General features: G+C 39.1%; 1 protein-coding gene across 1 annotated transcript; it reads right to left on the bottom strand.

The window, feature by feature from the left end:
• Nucleotides 1–7,243: 7,243 nt before the first annotated feature.
• LOC135100107 (putative uncharacterized protein DDB_G0282499) lies at nt 7,244–16,335 on the bottom strand. The gene is made up of 4 exons (XM_064003070.1): nt 16,297–16,335; nt 13,563–14,364; nt 7,989–8,153; nt 7,244–7,278 (listed from the first exon to the last, which is right to left on the bottom strand). The coding sequence occupies exons 1-4, from the start codon at nt 16,333–16,335 to the stop codon at nt 7,244–7,246; spliced, it is 1,041 nt and encodes a 346-aa protein (XP_063859140.1).
• Between the last annotated feature and the right edge of the window lie 589 nt (nt 16,336–16,924).

Genomic DNA, 16,924 nt, shown 5'->3' with positions numbered 1-16,924 from the left:
TTTTCGGCATATGAGAGACATCACTGGCAGCAAAGGGAGCGATTTAGCAGTTCAGAGCTTTTAGTACTCGTAGATAAAACTTTCCTCTACAAAATCGTCTAGGGTTGCTGGAATGACGTCTTCTTCTTCTTTGAGACCGTTAATCCTATGGCGGGGTTGGGCATGGGCCCTTACTGTGTTGGAGGCCCTAAAGTGTATTTTCAGTATAGGTTAGGTGTATTCTTGTAGTAATTCTGTGTAGGCGTGTGTTGTGTGGAGTGTTGAGTGTTGTGTCTGTATCATCTTGTGTGTGAATGACAGCAGTTGCCATCCTCTCATAAACAGTCAAAAGGTTAATCTCTTGGTATTATCCTAAGAGGCAAACAATGGGAAAGAAAACGGGCATACAGATATCTTTAGAGGCAGCTGAAAAGAACCCTGGCTGGTGGCACCGTCCTCTGGGAATGCCAATCAGGATTACCGAGGCGACAGGGCAGAGCTGCAGCTTCTCAGAAGGGAGGGAGGAAGGGGAAATGCATATCTCACCACCAGCTCCTATCAACAAAACCCAGCCGGAAAATGTTTGGCCGCAAACTGTCGCAAAACCAGCCCCTACCTTGGGACAGTGCACCACCTCGCTCACCTCCTTATTGATGAGGTCCTCCTTTGTTAACACCCAGGGCACTGCAAAAAAATATAGTTTGTAAAAGCAGAGAGACAACAGAAGGTTAGTTTTATAATTTCTTGACTCTAGAAGTGTTGAAGAAAATGTAGTATTGAAATAAGTGTCTAAAAAGTTGAAGGTGAATACAAAAAAGGATATATCTAGCAGTGGAAGGGTTGATGAGGTACTGTACGGTTGTAAATTTACCGAAATGTGCATCTTCTTCCGCCTTACTGATGCGGGAAACTTTTGCACGGTACTACAAATTCAGGTTATGTTGCAGTGTGTACAGAGACTTTGTGGTCAGAGTGAGATAGTTTAATTCTGGGGACCGTTTCCTGTACTTTGTTAAGAGTATTTTCTGTCATCTTGTGAAGTTCATTACCAGAACATGCTTTTTGTCATCTCCCTATATAATGCAAAGACCTATTTATTTATTTTTTTTTTTTGCATGGTGATACATACGTATTTAGTTTGTTATTATTACTGTATGTGCAAGAAGTATACAGTTATTGCACATACATGTAGTTCATTCATGATAACCGTAGATACAGGTTTGAGGTGTCTTTTTTGCAGCGTCATCAGTGAGGGGCTTTTATCCTTTCCTGGTTTTCTTGCGCTTTTCGTTTCTTCTCTCTTTTCTTCCAAATGGTGTTCAGAACTTCTTTGTTTTTATTCTTTTTCACTGTCGGTGCTATGAACAGGAACGCCTCACATACATCACTACTTTGTGACAAATGATTTTTAAGGGACGTTCAGAAAAAAAAAATAAATAAATAAATAAATAAATGAATAAATAAAATAAAAAAAAAGTAGAATCCAAACCTTCACCAGATCAAACCCTAAGTGATCTGTGCATTTAGATTTGACAAATACCCGTGGACTGATACCTGTGGCACGTTATTCATTGGCTGATTAGATTCCAACACCTTTGCATCGTAAATCTATCGACCTAGCAAAAGAAAGATAAGGACACTGTGGATGACTGGCCTGGGAGATAATGGTGATATTAGCGAGGTCAAGACGCCATGACTTGTGCTATCTCTGAGCGAGAAGCACGTGTTGATGGTGATGGTGGTGGTGGTGGTGGACAGGGTGCATCAAGTGTAGCCAACAACGAAAGTCACGTGGACTGCGCCATATCACCATCTCTATAAACAATCAAATTCTCTCTCTCTCTCTCTCTCTCTCTCTCTCTCTCTCTCTCTCTCTCTCTCTACTGGAAAATCGATAATGTTTTTAGTATGAATATTAAAGGAAAGACTTTCTATATTATAGAAAGTCTTTCCTTTAATATTCATACTAAAAACACAATAATTAAGACAAATCATAGACCACTCGCACCTTGGACAGGACGCCGGCAAACACATCAATGTGCGCACCATGTGATGAACATTTTCAATTTAAAACCAAGCAAAAACCCAGAAGTCACCGAAAAAAAAAGTGACAGACAGTTTGTTCATGAGGATGGCGAGTGATGATCATGTTTGATTATGAAAAAAAAAAAAATATTATAAGAGAAAGGAAAAAAAAAAAAAAACATTTATATGAGTTTTGGGTTGTAGTGTATTAGGTTTTTAAAGTTATTATTGCGTATTTGATTAATTATTCGATAATAATCAAACCTCAGCCAAGGTGCGAAGAGATGATGTCACCACGACGAGACACTGACCGGGTACTGCCGAGGCATACACGCATACACGGGGACTCGCGCTACTCTCCCGCCCTCAGTCCAGCCCACTCACCCACTCACACGCGTCATGGGCAATAAGAGAAAATAAAAGGAAAGAAAACGAAGAAAACAGATGACTCAGGCAGTGAGGAGGAACGCTTTAGGAGTGCTGACACAAAGGCATCACTCCCGACCAACTACTGGACTGAGGAGCTGAGGAAGTGTCTACAGAGCATGAGGGATTCGGAGCTTCTGAGGAAATGGAGCCACTTGCAAGACAAGAACCAGCCAGTCATTGCCTACCCTCTCTCACTCAGTCGCAGTGCTGCACCACTTGCAATCGTCTTCCAGTATTCTCGTGGTTACCGCTCTGACACGCCCAGTACAGCGTAGTACAGTAATGGTGTGTCATTTGCCTTCTCAGTTCCAGTCTTCTTGTCTGTTGTATGCGTCCTGTACACTGATGGGTAAATTCGTTATTGTTATCTCAGTTTTCTACATTACATTTATTGATACAATTGCTCTTTCTTCTTGTCCGTATTTTATTTAGCAAATCTTTCCTATTCATCATTTGGCTTCTCATCTACTGTTAAGTTTTCAAGACAAGTCCATATTACAGGAGGCATATAGCTCTGTCAGAGTCAGTGTAAAAGACTCACGAAAGGAGATCAAATCTTTTAAATCTGCATTCCTTAGAGAGGCGTAAACTAAGATGGAACCTGATAGAGTTATCTAAATAGCATCCGATATATATATATATATATATATATATATATATATATATATATATATATATATATATATATATATATATATATATATATATATATATATATATATATATATATATATATATATATATATATATATATATATATATATATATATATATATATATATATATATATATATAAGGTGATATAAACAAAATCCTTTAGATTAGTAATGAGGATAGGACTGGAAGTAACAGGTAACGGGGTACAGCTAGACAAACTAGGTAAATACACACACACACACACACACACACACAGACACGGACGCGTGTCGGTAGATGTAAAGGTAGATAGGAAAATAGAAGGTCAGTAGGTGGGTATGTGGATGAGGGGGCGAATGGTCGTATGGATCGGTGGGTGAGTGGTTTGGTGGGTGAATAGATGTTAAATGGATGGGTGTATGGGGTAGGTGAGTGGATGGGTGGGTACGTAGATGGGTGGATGAACGGATGGATCGATGAGAGTCAGTGATTGGTTGGATGGATGGATGGATAAGTGGATTGGGTGGTGGTTGAGTGGTTCAGTGGATAAATGGATGTGGTTGAATAAGTGAACATGATATTAGTGTGTTCGAATCCACATGCCTTCACGAAGCCTGAGTGGTGCGCTCAGATGGGCGACTCGGGTTAAAACCGAAGAGCAACAGAAATTGTAAATAATATCCCGCTGAAATCGTGTGGAGCTGAACTCAGTGTTGTAAACAAATACAGCTGAGCCGCTCGTGCCTCGCAGCACCAGTCCACTGCTCAGTATGGACGGACTTCCTCTCTCCTCTCCAACCTCCACTCCAAAAACAAAAAGGAAAAGAAAGGTTAATTGGACGGAGCATGAGACTTTAATGCTACTGTCTGTGTATGAAGACAGGGGGCTATGGAAAATTTTATAAATCACCTCAATATATTACCGTTTGACAGGACATTGAGGGTTTCAGTAATCACTCTGCTGACGGTGGACTGGGGCACTCCTAAGTCATCACACGAGCACAGCTGCATTTTACTAGTTGCAAAAAAAACGTAATGTTACCATTACTTTAATTTTTGCAGTCAGCGTATGGTTCCTCTTTGTTTCACAAGATCAGTCAGAACAAAATTCCTTTGCGGTATAGGCAGCATCTCTTAACCAGTTACTTAGATCCTGTAGAACATTCCTCCTGGCACGAAAATATCTTAGCTGACGCTGTCGGAGGTGCAGCGCGGCGTCCATGTTTATGTTGTTATTTTTATCATAAGGGCCGCTATGACAGGGTAGGAGGTGTCGCAGTCCTATGACAACAATTATGACTAGCTCTTCCTGCTTAGGACATTTTTAAAGGATTTATGACAAGATTCCGCCATCTTGCCTCCTTATGATAGATTCATAAGCCTGTGACCTCTTTATAAATGCGCGCCCAGAGGCCTATCTGGACTCAGGCCGTTCTGTCTTGAGAATCATCTGACGTGAGGCCTGTATGACCTGAGTACCATCCGCCCCCGTATCAAGTAACTAGCTCTCAAAATATTAAGAACTACAAAAAAACGAATACAACGAAAACAAATGAAAAGATACTCAGGGGGACGCTAAACTTCACTGGAAAACAAGTAACTCTCTTTTGGGGAAAGCTAGCAATGCGCATCAACCAACAACCTCAGACCCACGGTGTCACGGTATCTCAACTTGTTTTAATGAGCATTTCAGCGATATAAGTAATGTGGCATCAAATTTTTCTCATGAATACCTAAAATACTTAAACCAAACCCTCACCTTCTCAATGTGTATGAGTCCCACTAATAGTAGGGAAAGAACAGACTGCTGAAAGGCATTCAAAATTGAGTCTCCAGGGGGCGTTGTCAGTCAGGTTTCGATGAGATATCACCTGAAATACTAAACCATGCTTGTCAGTCATTAGCCGTCCCATTAACTCACACAATTCGTCTTCCCTGAAAAAAAAAAAAAAAAAAAAATTGAAAAAAAAAGCCAGAGTTATTCCAGTATACAAGTCGGATAACAGATGTGACACTGACAACTGCAAGGCAATATAAATTATTCCAGCCTTCAGCAAAATATATAAAAAAGTGATTGCTGCCCATTTAATTAATCGTCTTAAGAAGAATAATCTATCAAATAAATATCAGCGTGGCTTTAGACCAAAACATTCCACTGAAACTGCAGTTTGTTAACAATGTGCACACATTTTGGGAGGAAAACATCATGTTGGAATTTTCATCGATCTTTCCAAGGCATCTGATACTATAAGTCAAAACATTTTGTTAGAAAAGTTAAAACACATTGGAATAAGATGTGCACTATTACCATCTTTCATCAGTTACCTTTCTGATAGATCACAGTCTGTTTTCTGCAGCAATAATTACTCATTGTTTAAATCTGTATATAGAGGAGTACCATAAGCCTCTATCCATTACCGACTATTTTCCTAACATACGTAAGTGATATAGTTACGTTAGCTCTGGATTTCAATTTATTGTATATGCTGACGTCACTAATCTCTTATTAGCAGACAAAGGTCTTCATCATCAACATCCCAGTGTTATAAAAGAGCTGAGTTTAATCTATCAGTGATTAAATCAATCAAATCAAATTAATATTTCTTAATATTTCTAGAACTAATTATATATATATATATATATATATATATATATATATATATATATATATATATATATATATATATATATATATATATATATATATATATATATATATATATATATATATATATATATATATATATATATATATATATATAATATTTTTTTAATAGATAGGTTAGAAAAGACCTTCCTCCATTACAGGTGAAAGGCAAAACTTTACATCAGGTAGCACACACAAAATTTCTAGGATCTAGCAATGACGAGCATCTGAACTGGTGAGCGCACATTGATGATGTCTGTAGTAAAGTTTCAAAATTTTGTGGAATAATATAGAAGACCAGATATAATCCCAACACTGAGATATTAATCAGTATTTATTGCAACTTGTGCTGCCCTCATTTGACATTCTGCACTTACCTGGGCCAGCACGCGGCCGTCATTTTTAAGAAAGGTTCCCATTGCTCGGAAAAAAAAAAGTTATCAGATGTTTTTTTTTTCTTCTTTTTCTTCTTCCTCTTCTTTTTTTTTCGGTAAATTGGACTCGGTAGCTGAAATAAGTTCGTCAAACAGTATGTTAAAATTTAAATCTTTTCACAAATATTTCATATTATTATTGATTTATAAAATATCAATAAATTATATAGGAAGCCTTTTTCTATTTATTTATTTATTTATTTTTTGTACTTACGCATCACCCTCGTCGAGACACTGACCGGGTACAGTCGAGGCAATACAATCTCTGGACTTTACAAGTTTGGATTCTCACTGCTCACTCCTGCCTCCCGGCACTCTAAATACTGACTTACGTCTCATCATCATCATCATTGTCATTATTTTTATTATTATTATTATTATTATTATTATTATTATTATTATTATTGTTATTATTATTATTATTATTATTATTATTATTATTATTATTATTATTATTATTATTATAATTATTATTATTGTTGTTATTATTATCATTATCATTATTATTATATATAAGCTGGATGTTGCGTCTATATACGCAATGACTTAAATTGCTCTTGTGTCTACGCTCTTGAATCTTTCGAATTTTCCATCATCTAGTTAAGATTAGAGTCACTCTCAAACAAAATTTATCTGTGCTGTTTACCTCTCACCTAATTCGTGTGACTATAAAAAATCCTTTTGACTACTTAACTTCCAAAGTGGAGCACATTCTAACTCTTCCCTTTTGCGGAGGTCTCCATTCTTGGAGACTTCAATGTTCACCACTAGCTTTTTCTTTCCTCTCCCTTCACTGACCATCCTGGTGAACTAGCCTTCAACTTCGCTATCTTCCACAACCTAAAGCAACTGGTGCAACACCCTACTCGTATTTCTGACTGTCTTGGAGATATGCTCAACATTTTTTACCTTTCCTCACCTCTAATCCTTCTGCTTATGCTGTCACCCGTTTGGCTCCTCCGATCACAACCTCATATCTGTATGTTGTCCTATCGCTCCATTCCTTCCTCAGGATCCCCCAAAGCCTCTGGCGTTTTGCCTCTGCTAATTGGGGAGACCTGAGGAGGTATTATGCTGATTTTCCCTGGAATGACTACCGCTTCCGTGCCAGAGACCCTTCTTTGTGTGCTGGGCGCATAACAGAGGTGATAGTGTCTGGCATAGAGGTGTACATTTTTCACTCTTTCTCTCAACCTAAACTTTCCAAACCTTGGTTTGGAAAGTTTGGTCTCGTGCTATACATGATAGACAGGTGGCCCACAATAAGTACTTGAGCCTTCTGTCATCTGAATCTCATGTGCTTTATATTTCTGCCCGGAATCCTGCCAAATCTGTTCTTCAACTAGCCAAAAACTTCATTAATAGAAAGTGTCAAAATCTTTTAAGATCCTACTCCCCTCGTGACTTCTGGCACCTAGCCAAAAACATCTCCAATGACTTTGTTTCTTTATCTTTCCCTCCTTTATTTTAACCTGATGGCACCACTGCCATCTCATCTATTTCTAAAGCAGAAGCCTTTGCTGAAAACTCCACCTTGGATGACTCGTTCCTCCTTCTCCCCCACCCTCCAACTATTTCATGCTACCCATTCTTAGCAGTGATGTTTTCTATGCCCTCGCTAGCCTTAATCCTCGTAAGGCTTATGGACCTGATGGGGTCCCTCCTATTGTTCTCCGAAACTGCGCCTCCGTCAAACTCTGTTTATCAGCATCTACTCTTTTTTCTTGTTGGACGTTTGCCTACATTCAGCGTGTTCCTAAAAAAGATGACCGCTCTAATCTCTCAAACTACTTTCCTTTTGTAACAGGAAGATTCTTAAACATTTATCCTTTCACAACCTTCTATCTTCTCATGGAGTTCGCCGTTCATCGTCCTTAGTTCTTGTATTCTTCTCTTCATAAAGCTTTTCCTTTCTTCGTCACTGGGTCTCTTGCTGCGTCTCTTGCAGGGACTGACTGCCCCATCACTTCTGATATTAAGAATGTATATGGGCAGGATGTTCTCTTTCAAACATGTTTGGTTGAAAGTGATGGTAAGTTCTGCATGTTGTATTTTCTTAAGGACTCTTTTTATTCCTTAAAATTGTTCATTTTCCCGCATGACAGAGAGACAACCCAGAAGTCCCATGTCGTATATAGATTCACTTGCAACCGAAGAAACTGAAGCCCTCCCTTCATCCTACATCGGCATGGCGACAACGAAGCTGTCTCGACGACTCACGTGCCGCCTAACATCCGGAGCCCCAAAGAAACACAACAGCAACTATTCTACCGTGGTTCGGATGGGGATACTAAAATGAAAATGACCCCTCTGCTCTACAGAGGTACTCTTGCACTTTACAACTGCTATAAAACTTGTCACCTCCAATGAACCCCTTAGTTCCGCTCGCCTCCTCATAAACAATCTGTTGGTTCGGAGCACACGTTAAACTGTAGGTCCCTCTGCTCTAATGAGTACTTATTCCCATTTCCACTCTTTAATAAATGCTCAAAACACTGTTACTCTACAACTTCCTTCACTCACTTTCCGTACCATCAATCCGGGCAGGGGTGGGGATTACCCAACCTTGGGCGTGCGCTCGTCCATTGTAGTAACACACAGAAAGAGCAAAGAGACGGGCCACTTATAGCCCGTGTGGTGCTTTGTGCCTCACGAATCAATCAAGCAAGGAACTGCAGCCCTTCCCACCTCGGCTATAACGCGCTGCTGAAAAGTGTTAAGAAACACGAAATCGCGATCTAACGAAAATGAGTAACTTCGGAGAAGTCATAAACCAAATTACAGAAAAGGAAAGGACAATCATAGAATATAAAGAAAATATCTTAAAGAAATTAATAAATCTTAAATAAGCCATCACATTTAACGAAACTCATGTATGAGAAAATCTGCCCGTTTATACGCTCAATATATATATATATATATATATATATATATATATATATATATATATATATATATATATATATATATATATATATATATAACAGAGGACTCCCTGAGAACGGGTATTTGAGATTAACATAAAAAAAAAGAATATCCGAAAGAAATGAAATTATGGCGAGTGATGCGTGGACACGTATGAAAAAAAAAGAAAAAAACGCGATGAGAGAGAGAGAGAGAGAGAGAGAGAGAGAGAGAGAGAGAGAGAGAGAGAGAGAGAGAGAGAGAGGATGATGATGAGCCGGAGTTGGAGCTGGAGCTGGAAAAAGGGAAGGAGGAGGAGGAGGAGGAGAAATGAAGAAAAAGAAGAAGAACAAGAAGAACAAGAAGAAGAAAAGAAGAAACACAACAACAACAACAACAACAACAACAACAACAACAACAACAACAACAAAAACAACAACAACAACAACAACAACAACAGCAACAATAACAACAACATCAACAACAACAGCAACAACAAAGAAAAATAAAGAAGTAAGAAAGAAAGAAATAAAGAAAAAGAAAACAAAAAAAACATTAAAAACAGTATCAACACACACACACACACACACACACACAGAGAGAGAGAGAGAGAGAGAGAGAGACGACCCAAATACATGTTGATGGACGCTCGTTACATTTTTCGTAGATGCAAATTCATGAACCCTTCCGATGCTTCATTCACGCTCGCTTCATTTTCACGCGTCTGCCTCTTCCGCGTGAGTGTGTATTTGTGTGTATTTATGTGTGTGTGTGTGTGTGTGTGTGTGTGTTAAAAACTGGGACAGTGACTAGACTTGTACCTGATTTGCGATATCATTCTCTCTCTCTCTCTCTCTCTCTCTCTCTCTCTCTCTCTCTCTCTCTCTCTCTCTCTCTCTCTCTCTCTCTCTCTCTAATATCTAATCTCATATCTCCGTCAAATCTTCACATCGTCACTCGTTTGTTTTCAACTTGTCAACTTGCCTTCAATAATGTTTTCCTCGATTTTTTTTTTTTTTATGTAATGAATACGAAAAATAGACTCATGTGAAAAATAATTATAGGTGGATAGGTAAGTACATAAGGATGGTAGGTGTGGATGGATAATGATACAAGGATGCCAGCTAAATGGATATGGATGGTAGGAGAATGTCTGGGAATGAAAGATGGATGGTCTGGGTTCATAGGAGGATCAATAAGGGTGAAAGTTGGATGGATAAGGATATGAAGTAGATAGGTGGATGATAGATGGATATAGGTGTGAATTTTTTTTGTATAGGAGCTGCCACGTGTAAGATTTGTGGCTTACTTGCAGCTTCTTATGTGTTCTTAACTTCTTATGTATCTTTTCCTTCTATTTTTCTATTGATTTTTTTTTTTCAGTGTGTTTAGTTGTTTTATTGATGCATTCAATTTCTTTTTATTTACCTTATTTATTTATTTATCTATTGACTAATTGATTGATTCTTTTATTTACTTCTTTTTCTTTTATTAGTCAGTATGAGTAATTCATGATCCACTTTTGCAGTCTCATATCATGTGTTCGTCTTTTAATCTCTCAGAACGATTCGTATCTCACTTTTTTTTTTTACTTCCCCGCGTGTTGGTGTAGGTTAGTGAGCTAAGACCACCCCTTCTAATACCCCGACACATATTTCTCTCTCTCTCTCTCTCTCTCTCTCTCTCTCTCTCTCTCTCTCTCTCTCTCTCTCTCTTTGCGCATCCATCAGCAATGCGTGGCGTTCCTGTGATATGCTCTGTCTCCACTCTTGAATTATGCTCGTATTCTCAGACGCTGTGTTCTCTCATAAGGTAAATTTTCTTAAGCTACAGAAATGGTCAGACAGGTTCTCGTGTGTTCTCAGTGATAACACAAAACAGGTTTTCGTAAGTATTTCTTCTCAATAACAGTGCAGAGGACTTTTTTTTTTAATTATCGCTTAAATTCATGCGAACACATATAAAAACCTCAGTGACTTTTATTAGAGCCTGTTCAAAGTAGTCAAGATAAGATGCAGAGACGCCTGAAAAATCTTAATAAATCTTAATCCTGTGAGAGTATGTATTATTTTATTTTTCTAGCTGTTATTCTTATTATAATGTTTTCTTTTTCATTTATTATTTTATCAGTTTTTTTTTGTTTTTAATCCCCGACACACCAAGAGAACATTTTTCTTGTCTTAGCCTCTGTTATCTCCAAGTAGTGTGAGAACTAAGCGTTTTTCCTTGCCTTAATCTTTTCTCTAATTCCTTATAAATACGAGACGATGCCAGTCATTCATTAAGTGTCCTGAAACTCTCGCTTGGTCACACACGATGAAGTAGGTCCTCTGTATCCTCTCCGTCATCGTTTTTTCTATTCCTTTTTAAATTTCAGCTTAGTGCCAGAACGAAGTCGACCAAACTATACTTGTACCATGAAAAAAAAAAATGCTGTTCTACAAAGACTTGTTGGAAAAAAAAGTTGCAATCTGGTTCGCCAGTTTAATTTAGGAAGTGTCTCGATGTCTGTTTAAAGCTAAACCCGTGCTCTGAAACGCTTTGTTCTCTCTCTCTCTCTCTCTCTCTCTCTCTCTCTCTCTCTCTCTCTCTCTCTCTTATAAGGACTATTTCAAAGACCACATGATTAGTTAGTTTTTCATGTGTGTTTCTCTCTCTTATGCTGTAGAATCTCTTAAACCATCACTACGGTCATTGATATGTTTGAGAATGCGCTCCCTAGTTCTCGGTCATGTTAGTAAGTTTCTACACATATACTTGTAGCACATATACTTGTATGTCTTCCTTGGGTTCCGGGGCGTATAGATCAACAGCTTCTTTTACCCTGGGTGTAGCGTCTGTGGGAATATGAAAGAAATGCTCGTAATATCTTGTGTTGTGTTGAGTTATTATTATTATAATTTCTTCTATTGGTTATTAATAATAATAATAATAATAATAATAATAATAATAATAATAATAATAATAATATTATTATTATTATTATTATTATTATTATTATTATTATTATTATTATTATTATTATTATTATTATTATTATTAACATTATTATTATTATTGTTATTATTATTATTATTATTATTATTATTATCATTATTATTATTATGACTACACTGATATGGTTGTGGTGATGAGATACCGTAGATTATCTACGATAATCTACGGTATCTCATGTGTCTCCTCTAAGTCTTGTGAAAAAAAGAAGGGGCAGATTGGTCAAGTGGCTTTAATGATATGAAACATGACCTAATTATCCTTGTTACTGTGTGTCAATTGAGTGGTTTGTTTAGAGTCCCGCGGTTATTTCTGAAACACACATATTAGGTAGAAGGTGTGTCTCCTCTATGGCGTCTGTGTGATTATAAGAGGCTCGATTATTTGGTGGTGCATAGAGGTTATCTCTGAAATGAGACTCCCTCCTGACAAACGAGTCTTATCTATCTTGTTATCATCTGAAACCTCGTTACAATCACCGCGTTACTCATTGTTGCTCATTTAGCGCTTTGTTTACTGTTGATGTCGTCCTTATCATCATCATCATCATCATCATCATTGTCATTTTCTGGTTGCTTTTCTTCCTTTTTTACTACTACTAACCACTGCTGCTGCTGCTGCTGCTGCTGTTGCTGTTACTACTACTACTACTACTACTACTACTACTACTACTACTACTACTAATAATAATAATAATAATAATAATAATAACAATGATAATACTACCACAGCCACTGCTACCATGCACTATTATAATATTGGCTATGATTCAGTCAACTTGACTTTTATTGAGGAGCGTTATATAAAATAGCAGTGAAAGGGGTAATACATTTGCTGCTGCCGCCACGCACTTCGCCGCCACGCCTGGAGGTGAAGGGACGAGGCTCAACACAGCGTGAACACTCCCAAAGTTCCTTCACACTACTTTCATTAATTATACTCAACACCTGCCCTTCTTGCCATTCTTTAGATTAATTGTATTTTTAACACGTTTCAGTTTTGCTATTTAGTCTTGTCTTATTTTCTCTCAAAAGACCTGAATAGTGACTAGTTTTAATTGCTAATCCCCCCACAAGAATCAAAGCAGCATCCTTGAAAAAAAAAAAATCTATACATAATTTGAAGCGTTTCAGCCTTTCATACTGACTGCTTTGTAAGACCACAGAGGTGACAAGTTGCTCATGGGTACTTTTCCCACTGATGGTGCAGAATCATTGTTAACCACCACGAGAACCACAAACACATCCTTGTAAAACCACAACCACAAAAACCACTAGAGTCTTTGAAGGCAGTCGAGGTAAGACACAGAAACGTTTGGAAATGCGATCCTTCTTGTTGGCAGCTACACTTACATTCGTCCTATGTTGAGTTAAGCTGCGTCGATATATATAAAGAAAAAAAAGTTAAAACCACGCATCTCTTAAGCCCTTGCGTCACGTGGGGGTCGCGTTGGGAAAGAGGAAGGACGAGAATGATAAGTCAGAAATGAGTGAAGATTAGACCACCGCGCATACCTCCATCACACCACGTGACTCCTTGGTATGGCCCCGCCCTCTCGCCCACCTGGAGTCGTTCTAGTTCTTGTAGTTGTAGTCTTGGTTCTTGTAGTTGTCCTGGTTTTTGTGGTCGTCCTAACTCATATGATCGTCCTGGTTTTCGTCGTTTTGGTTCATGAAATCGTAGCTGTTTAGTCTTGTAATCGTTGTGGTTCTTGCAGTCTTCGTGGTTCTTGTAGACGTTGTGGTTCTTGTAGTCTTCGTGGTTCTTGTAGACGTTGTGGTTCTTGTAGTCTTCGTGGTTCTTGTAGTCGTCCTGGTTTTTGTAGTCTTCGTGGTTCTTGTAGATGTTGTGGTTCTTGTAGTCTTCGTGGTTCTTGTAGATGTTGTGGTTCTTGTAGTCTTCGTGGTTCTTGTAGATGTTGTGGTTCTTGTAGTCTTCGTGGTTCTTGTAGATGTTGTGGTTCTTGTAGTCTTCGTGGTTCTTGTAGATGTTGTGGTTCTTGTAGTCTTCGTGGTTCTTGTAGATGTTGTGGTTCTTGTAGTCTTCGTGGTTCTTGTAGATGTTGTGGTTCTTGTAGTCTTCGTGGTTCTTGTAGATGTTGTGGTTCTTGCAGTCTTCGTGGTTCTTGTAGACATTGTGGTTCTTGTAGTCTTCGTGGTTCTTGTAGATGTTGTGGTTCTTGTAGTCTTCGTGGTTCTTGTAGATGTTGTGGTTCTTGTAGTCTTCGTGGTTCTTGTAGATGTTGTGGTTCTTGTAGTCTTCGTGGTTCTTGTAGTCGTCCTGGTTTTTGTAGTCGTCGTGGTTCTTGTAGTTGTTCTATTTCTCATAGTCGTCCTGGTTCAGTTAGTCATGTAGTCGTCCTGGTCCAGTCAGTCATACAGTCGTCCTGGCTCAATAGTGACCTTAATTCAAGCTTCAGTCCACATCAAATTCATTTCCGAATGACAAATATATTTCATGTTCAAGTCTGCGCTTCCGAACCTCGCCATAAACTGTGGCCTAATGAAGCGTAATCAAATTAAGATATTTTAATCAGGCGTCACTTGTTTTTAGGAGATACGTGCAGAGCGTAATTATATTTGTCAATAGTTTATCTGGTTCGCTATCGACAGGCAGAAGGAGAGCAGTATGAAGGTAATAAATGCTAGAGAGAGAGAGAGAGAGAGAGAGAGAGGGGGGGGGGAGCCACTATCATCTCCCGTCGTGTTCCTGCTGCGTTGAAAGGAAGGAGTATCTGGAAGGAGCAGCTGCTGACCTGTCAGTTCCGAGCGTGACGGGGGCTGCTGCCATGGAGGGGCTGTGAGGCGGCGGGCAGGACAAGCAGGGAAAATAATACTGTGGACCACAGATTACGTCAGGATGTGTTGCTACTCTTGCAACACTCAGGATCATCACTCAGGTCCTCTGCCCTGCCTACCACCACACGGCCCTTCCGCGGCAGACATACCTCATCACCGTCACGTTGTCGTGTTCGTAGCTGTCCCCTTGCTCGTAGCTGTTTGCTCTTTTTTATTTTTATATTTTTTTTTATGTAGGAAGGACACCGGCCAAGGACAGCAAACATTCCCCCCATCCAAAAAAAAAAAAAAAAACACTGAGATGTCGGTCCCCGAATAGGGTCCGAAGCAGTAGTCAACAAATGAAGGATGAGTGTCTTGAAACCTCCCTCTTGAAAGAGTTCAAGTCATAGGAAGGTGGATATACGGAAGCAGGCAGGGAGTTTCAGAGTTTACCAGAGAGGTGGACAGAATAGGGGTGAGAGAAAGAAGAAAGTCTTGTGTAGCGAGGCCACGGGAGGAGGGGAGGCATGCAGTTAGCAGGATCAGAAGAGCAGTTAGCATGAAAATAGTGGTAGAAGATAGCAAGACATGCAACACTGCGGCGATGAGAAAGAGCCTGAAGACAGTCAGTTAGAGGAGAGGACTGATGTGAACACTTCACAGGATCTGTTTCTTCCCTGTATTTAACTGGCTTTAACCAAGTCTTCAACAATGTTGTTGTGGACAGCAGCTGACAGATATGACAGAGGAGAATCATTAAAAGGATACAGGGGATGAGGAGTATTCCTCACGAGGCGAGATTGAAGCTGTTAAGTTTACTCGTACATTCTTTAGAGAGACGTAGGTTAAGAGGGGACCTGATAGAAGTCTTTAAGTGGTATAAGGGTTATGACAAGGGAGATGTAAGCAAAATTCTTAGGATCAGCAACGGGTTCAAGCTTGAAAAATTTAGGTTTAGGAAGGAGATAGGAAAAATTGGTTCTCAAATAGAGTGGTAGATGAGTGGAACGAACTCAGTAATCATGTTGTTAGTGCTACGACGTTAGGGAGCTTTAAGAGAAGATTAGACGGGTTTATGGATGGGGATGATAGGTGGAAATAGGTAGGTATATTTCATACAGGGACTGCCACGTGTAAGCCTGGTCACTTCTTGCAGCTTCCCTTATTTCTTAAGTTCTTATGTTCTTATCAACACGCCTTTGTTTGTAAACATTGGGTTCTGAGCATGCGCAGTTCGCGGGCGGACAGCCGCGTACAAAAGGACATAACATGCTGTCATCATCATGGGTGAAAACTTGATTAAAGGATTAACCAAATATAGGATGAAATAAACCCAATAAAGTATTAACGCACTGCTACACATCGCGATCTTAATTCTTCCTCTTCTTTTCCTTTGGCATAATTTCTTCTTTCAGTTCTTTCTTACCTATCCTATTTCTCTCCTTCTTTCTTTGTTCCTTTCTCTCACCTTCCCCAGGCGGGATGAGTGGGGTTTCCTCTGCATCATCTGGGTGGGGACGATTCTCGTGCTTCTTTTACTACGACTGGTCATGACTGACTCTCACACGGTTTGAGACTAAATGGTCCAAGAACTAAGTTACTTGAGACTCCAATGTCCTCAAGCTCAAATGGACCGAGGCTCTGCTAGTGTAAGAACCAAATGACTTGATTATAATTTCAGTACCGATCACTCCAGTACCAAATGACTTGCTGCTGTCTTCTCTGCCAGGTCTCTTGCTCTATCTACTCTTATGCAAGTGTTGCTATGCATTTCTCAAGGTCACTTGCCAGGCGTCCAATTCAGGGATTCTTCAGTTCACACAAAGGAGCTACATAACGCATAACTTCTAATCTTTCAGTAGTTTCTAAATAGGGCAGGACAAAGCTTGTGCCTCAAAACCCAATTTTTCCATCTATCACTAGACACAATCTTCCAGTCATCAGCTTCGTCAATGACCTAACTATCTCCTTCCTCTACATTGAACATACCCGGGTCATCTTTCACTAAAAATCTCAACTCGAATTTCACATATCTCTTGGTAAAGCAGCTCCCGCAAAATTAGGTGATTTGTGTCGTCTTCGCTAATATTTTCTCC

Source organism: Scylla paramamosain, chromosome 4 (genome assembly GCF_035594125.1).
Source record: "Scylla paramamosain isolate STU-SP2022 chromosome 4, ASM3559412v1, whole genome shotgun sequence".
Lineage (NCBI taxonomy): Eukaryota > Metazoa > Arthropoda > Malacostraca > Decapoda > Portunidae > Scylla > Scylla paramamosain.
This window is presented reverse-complemented; position numbering and strand designations above follow the sequence as displayed.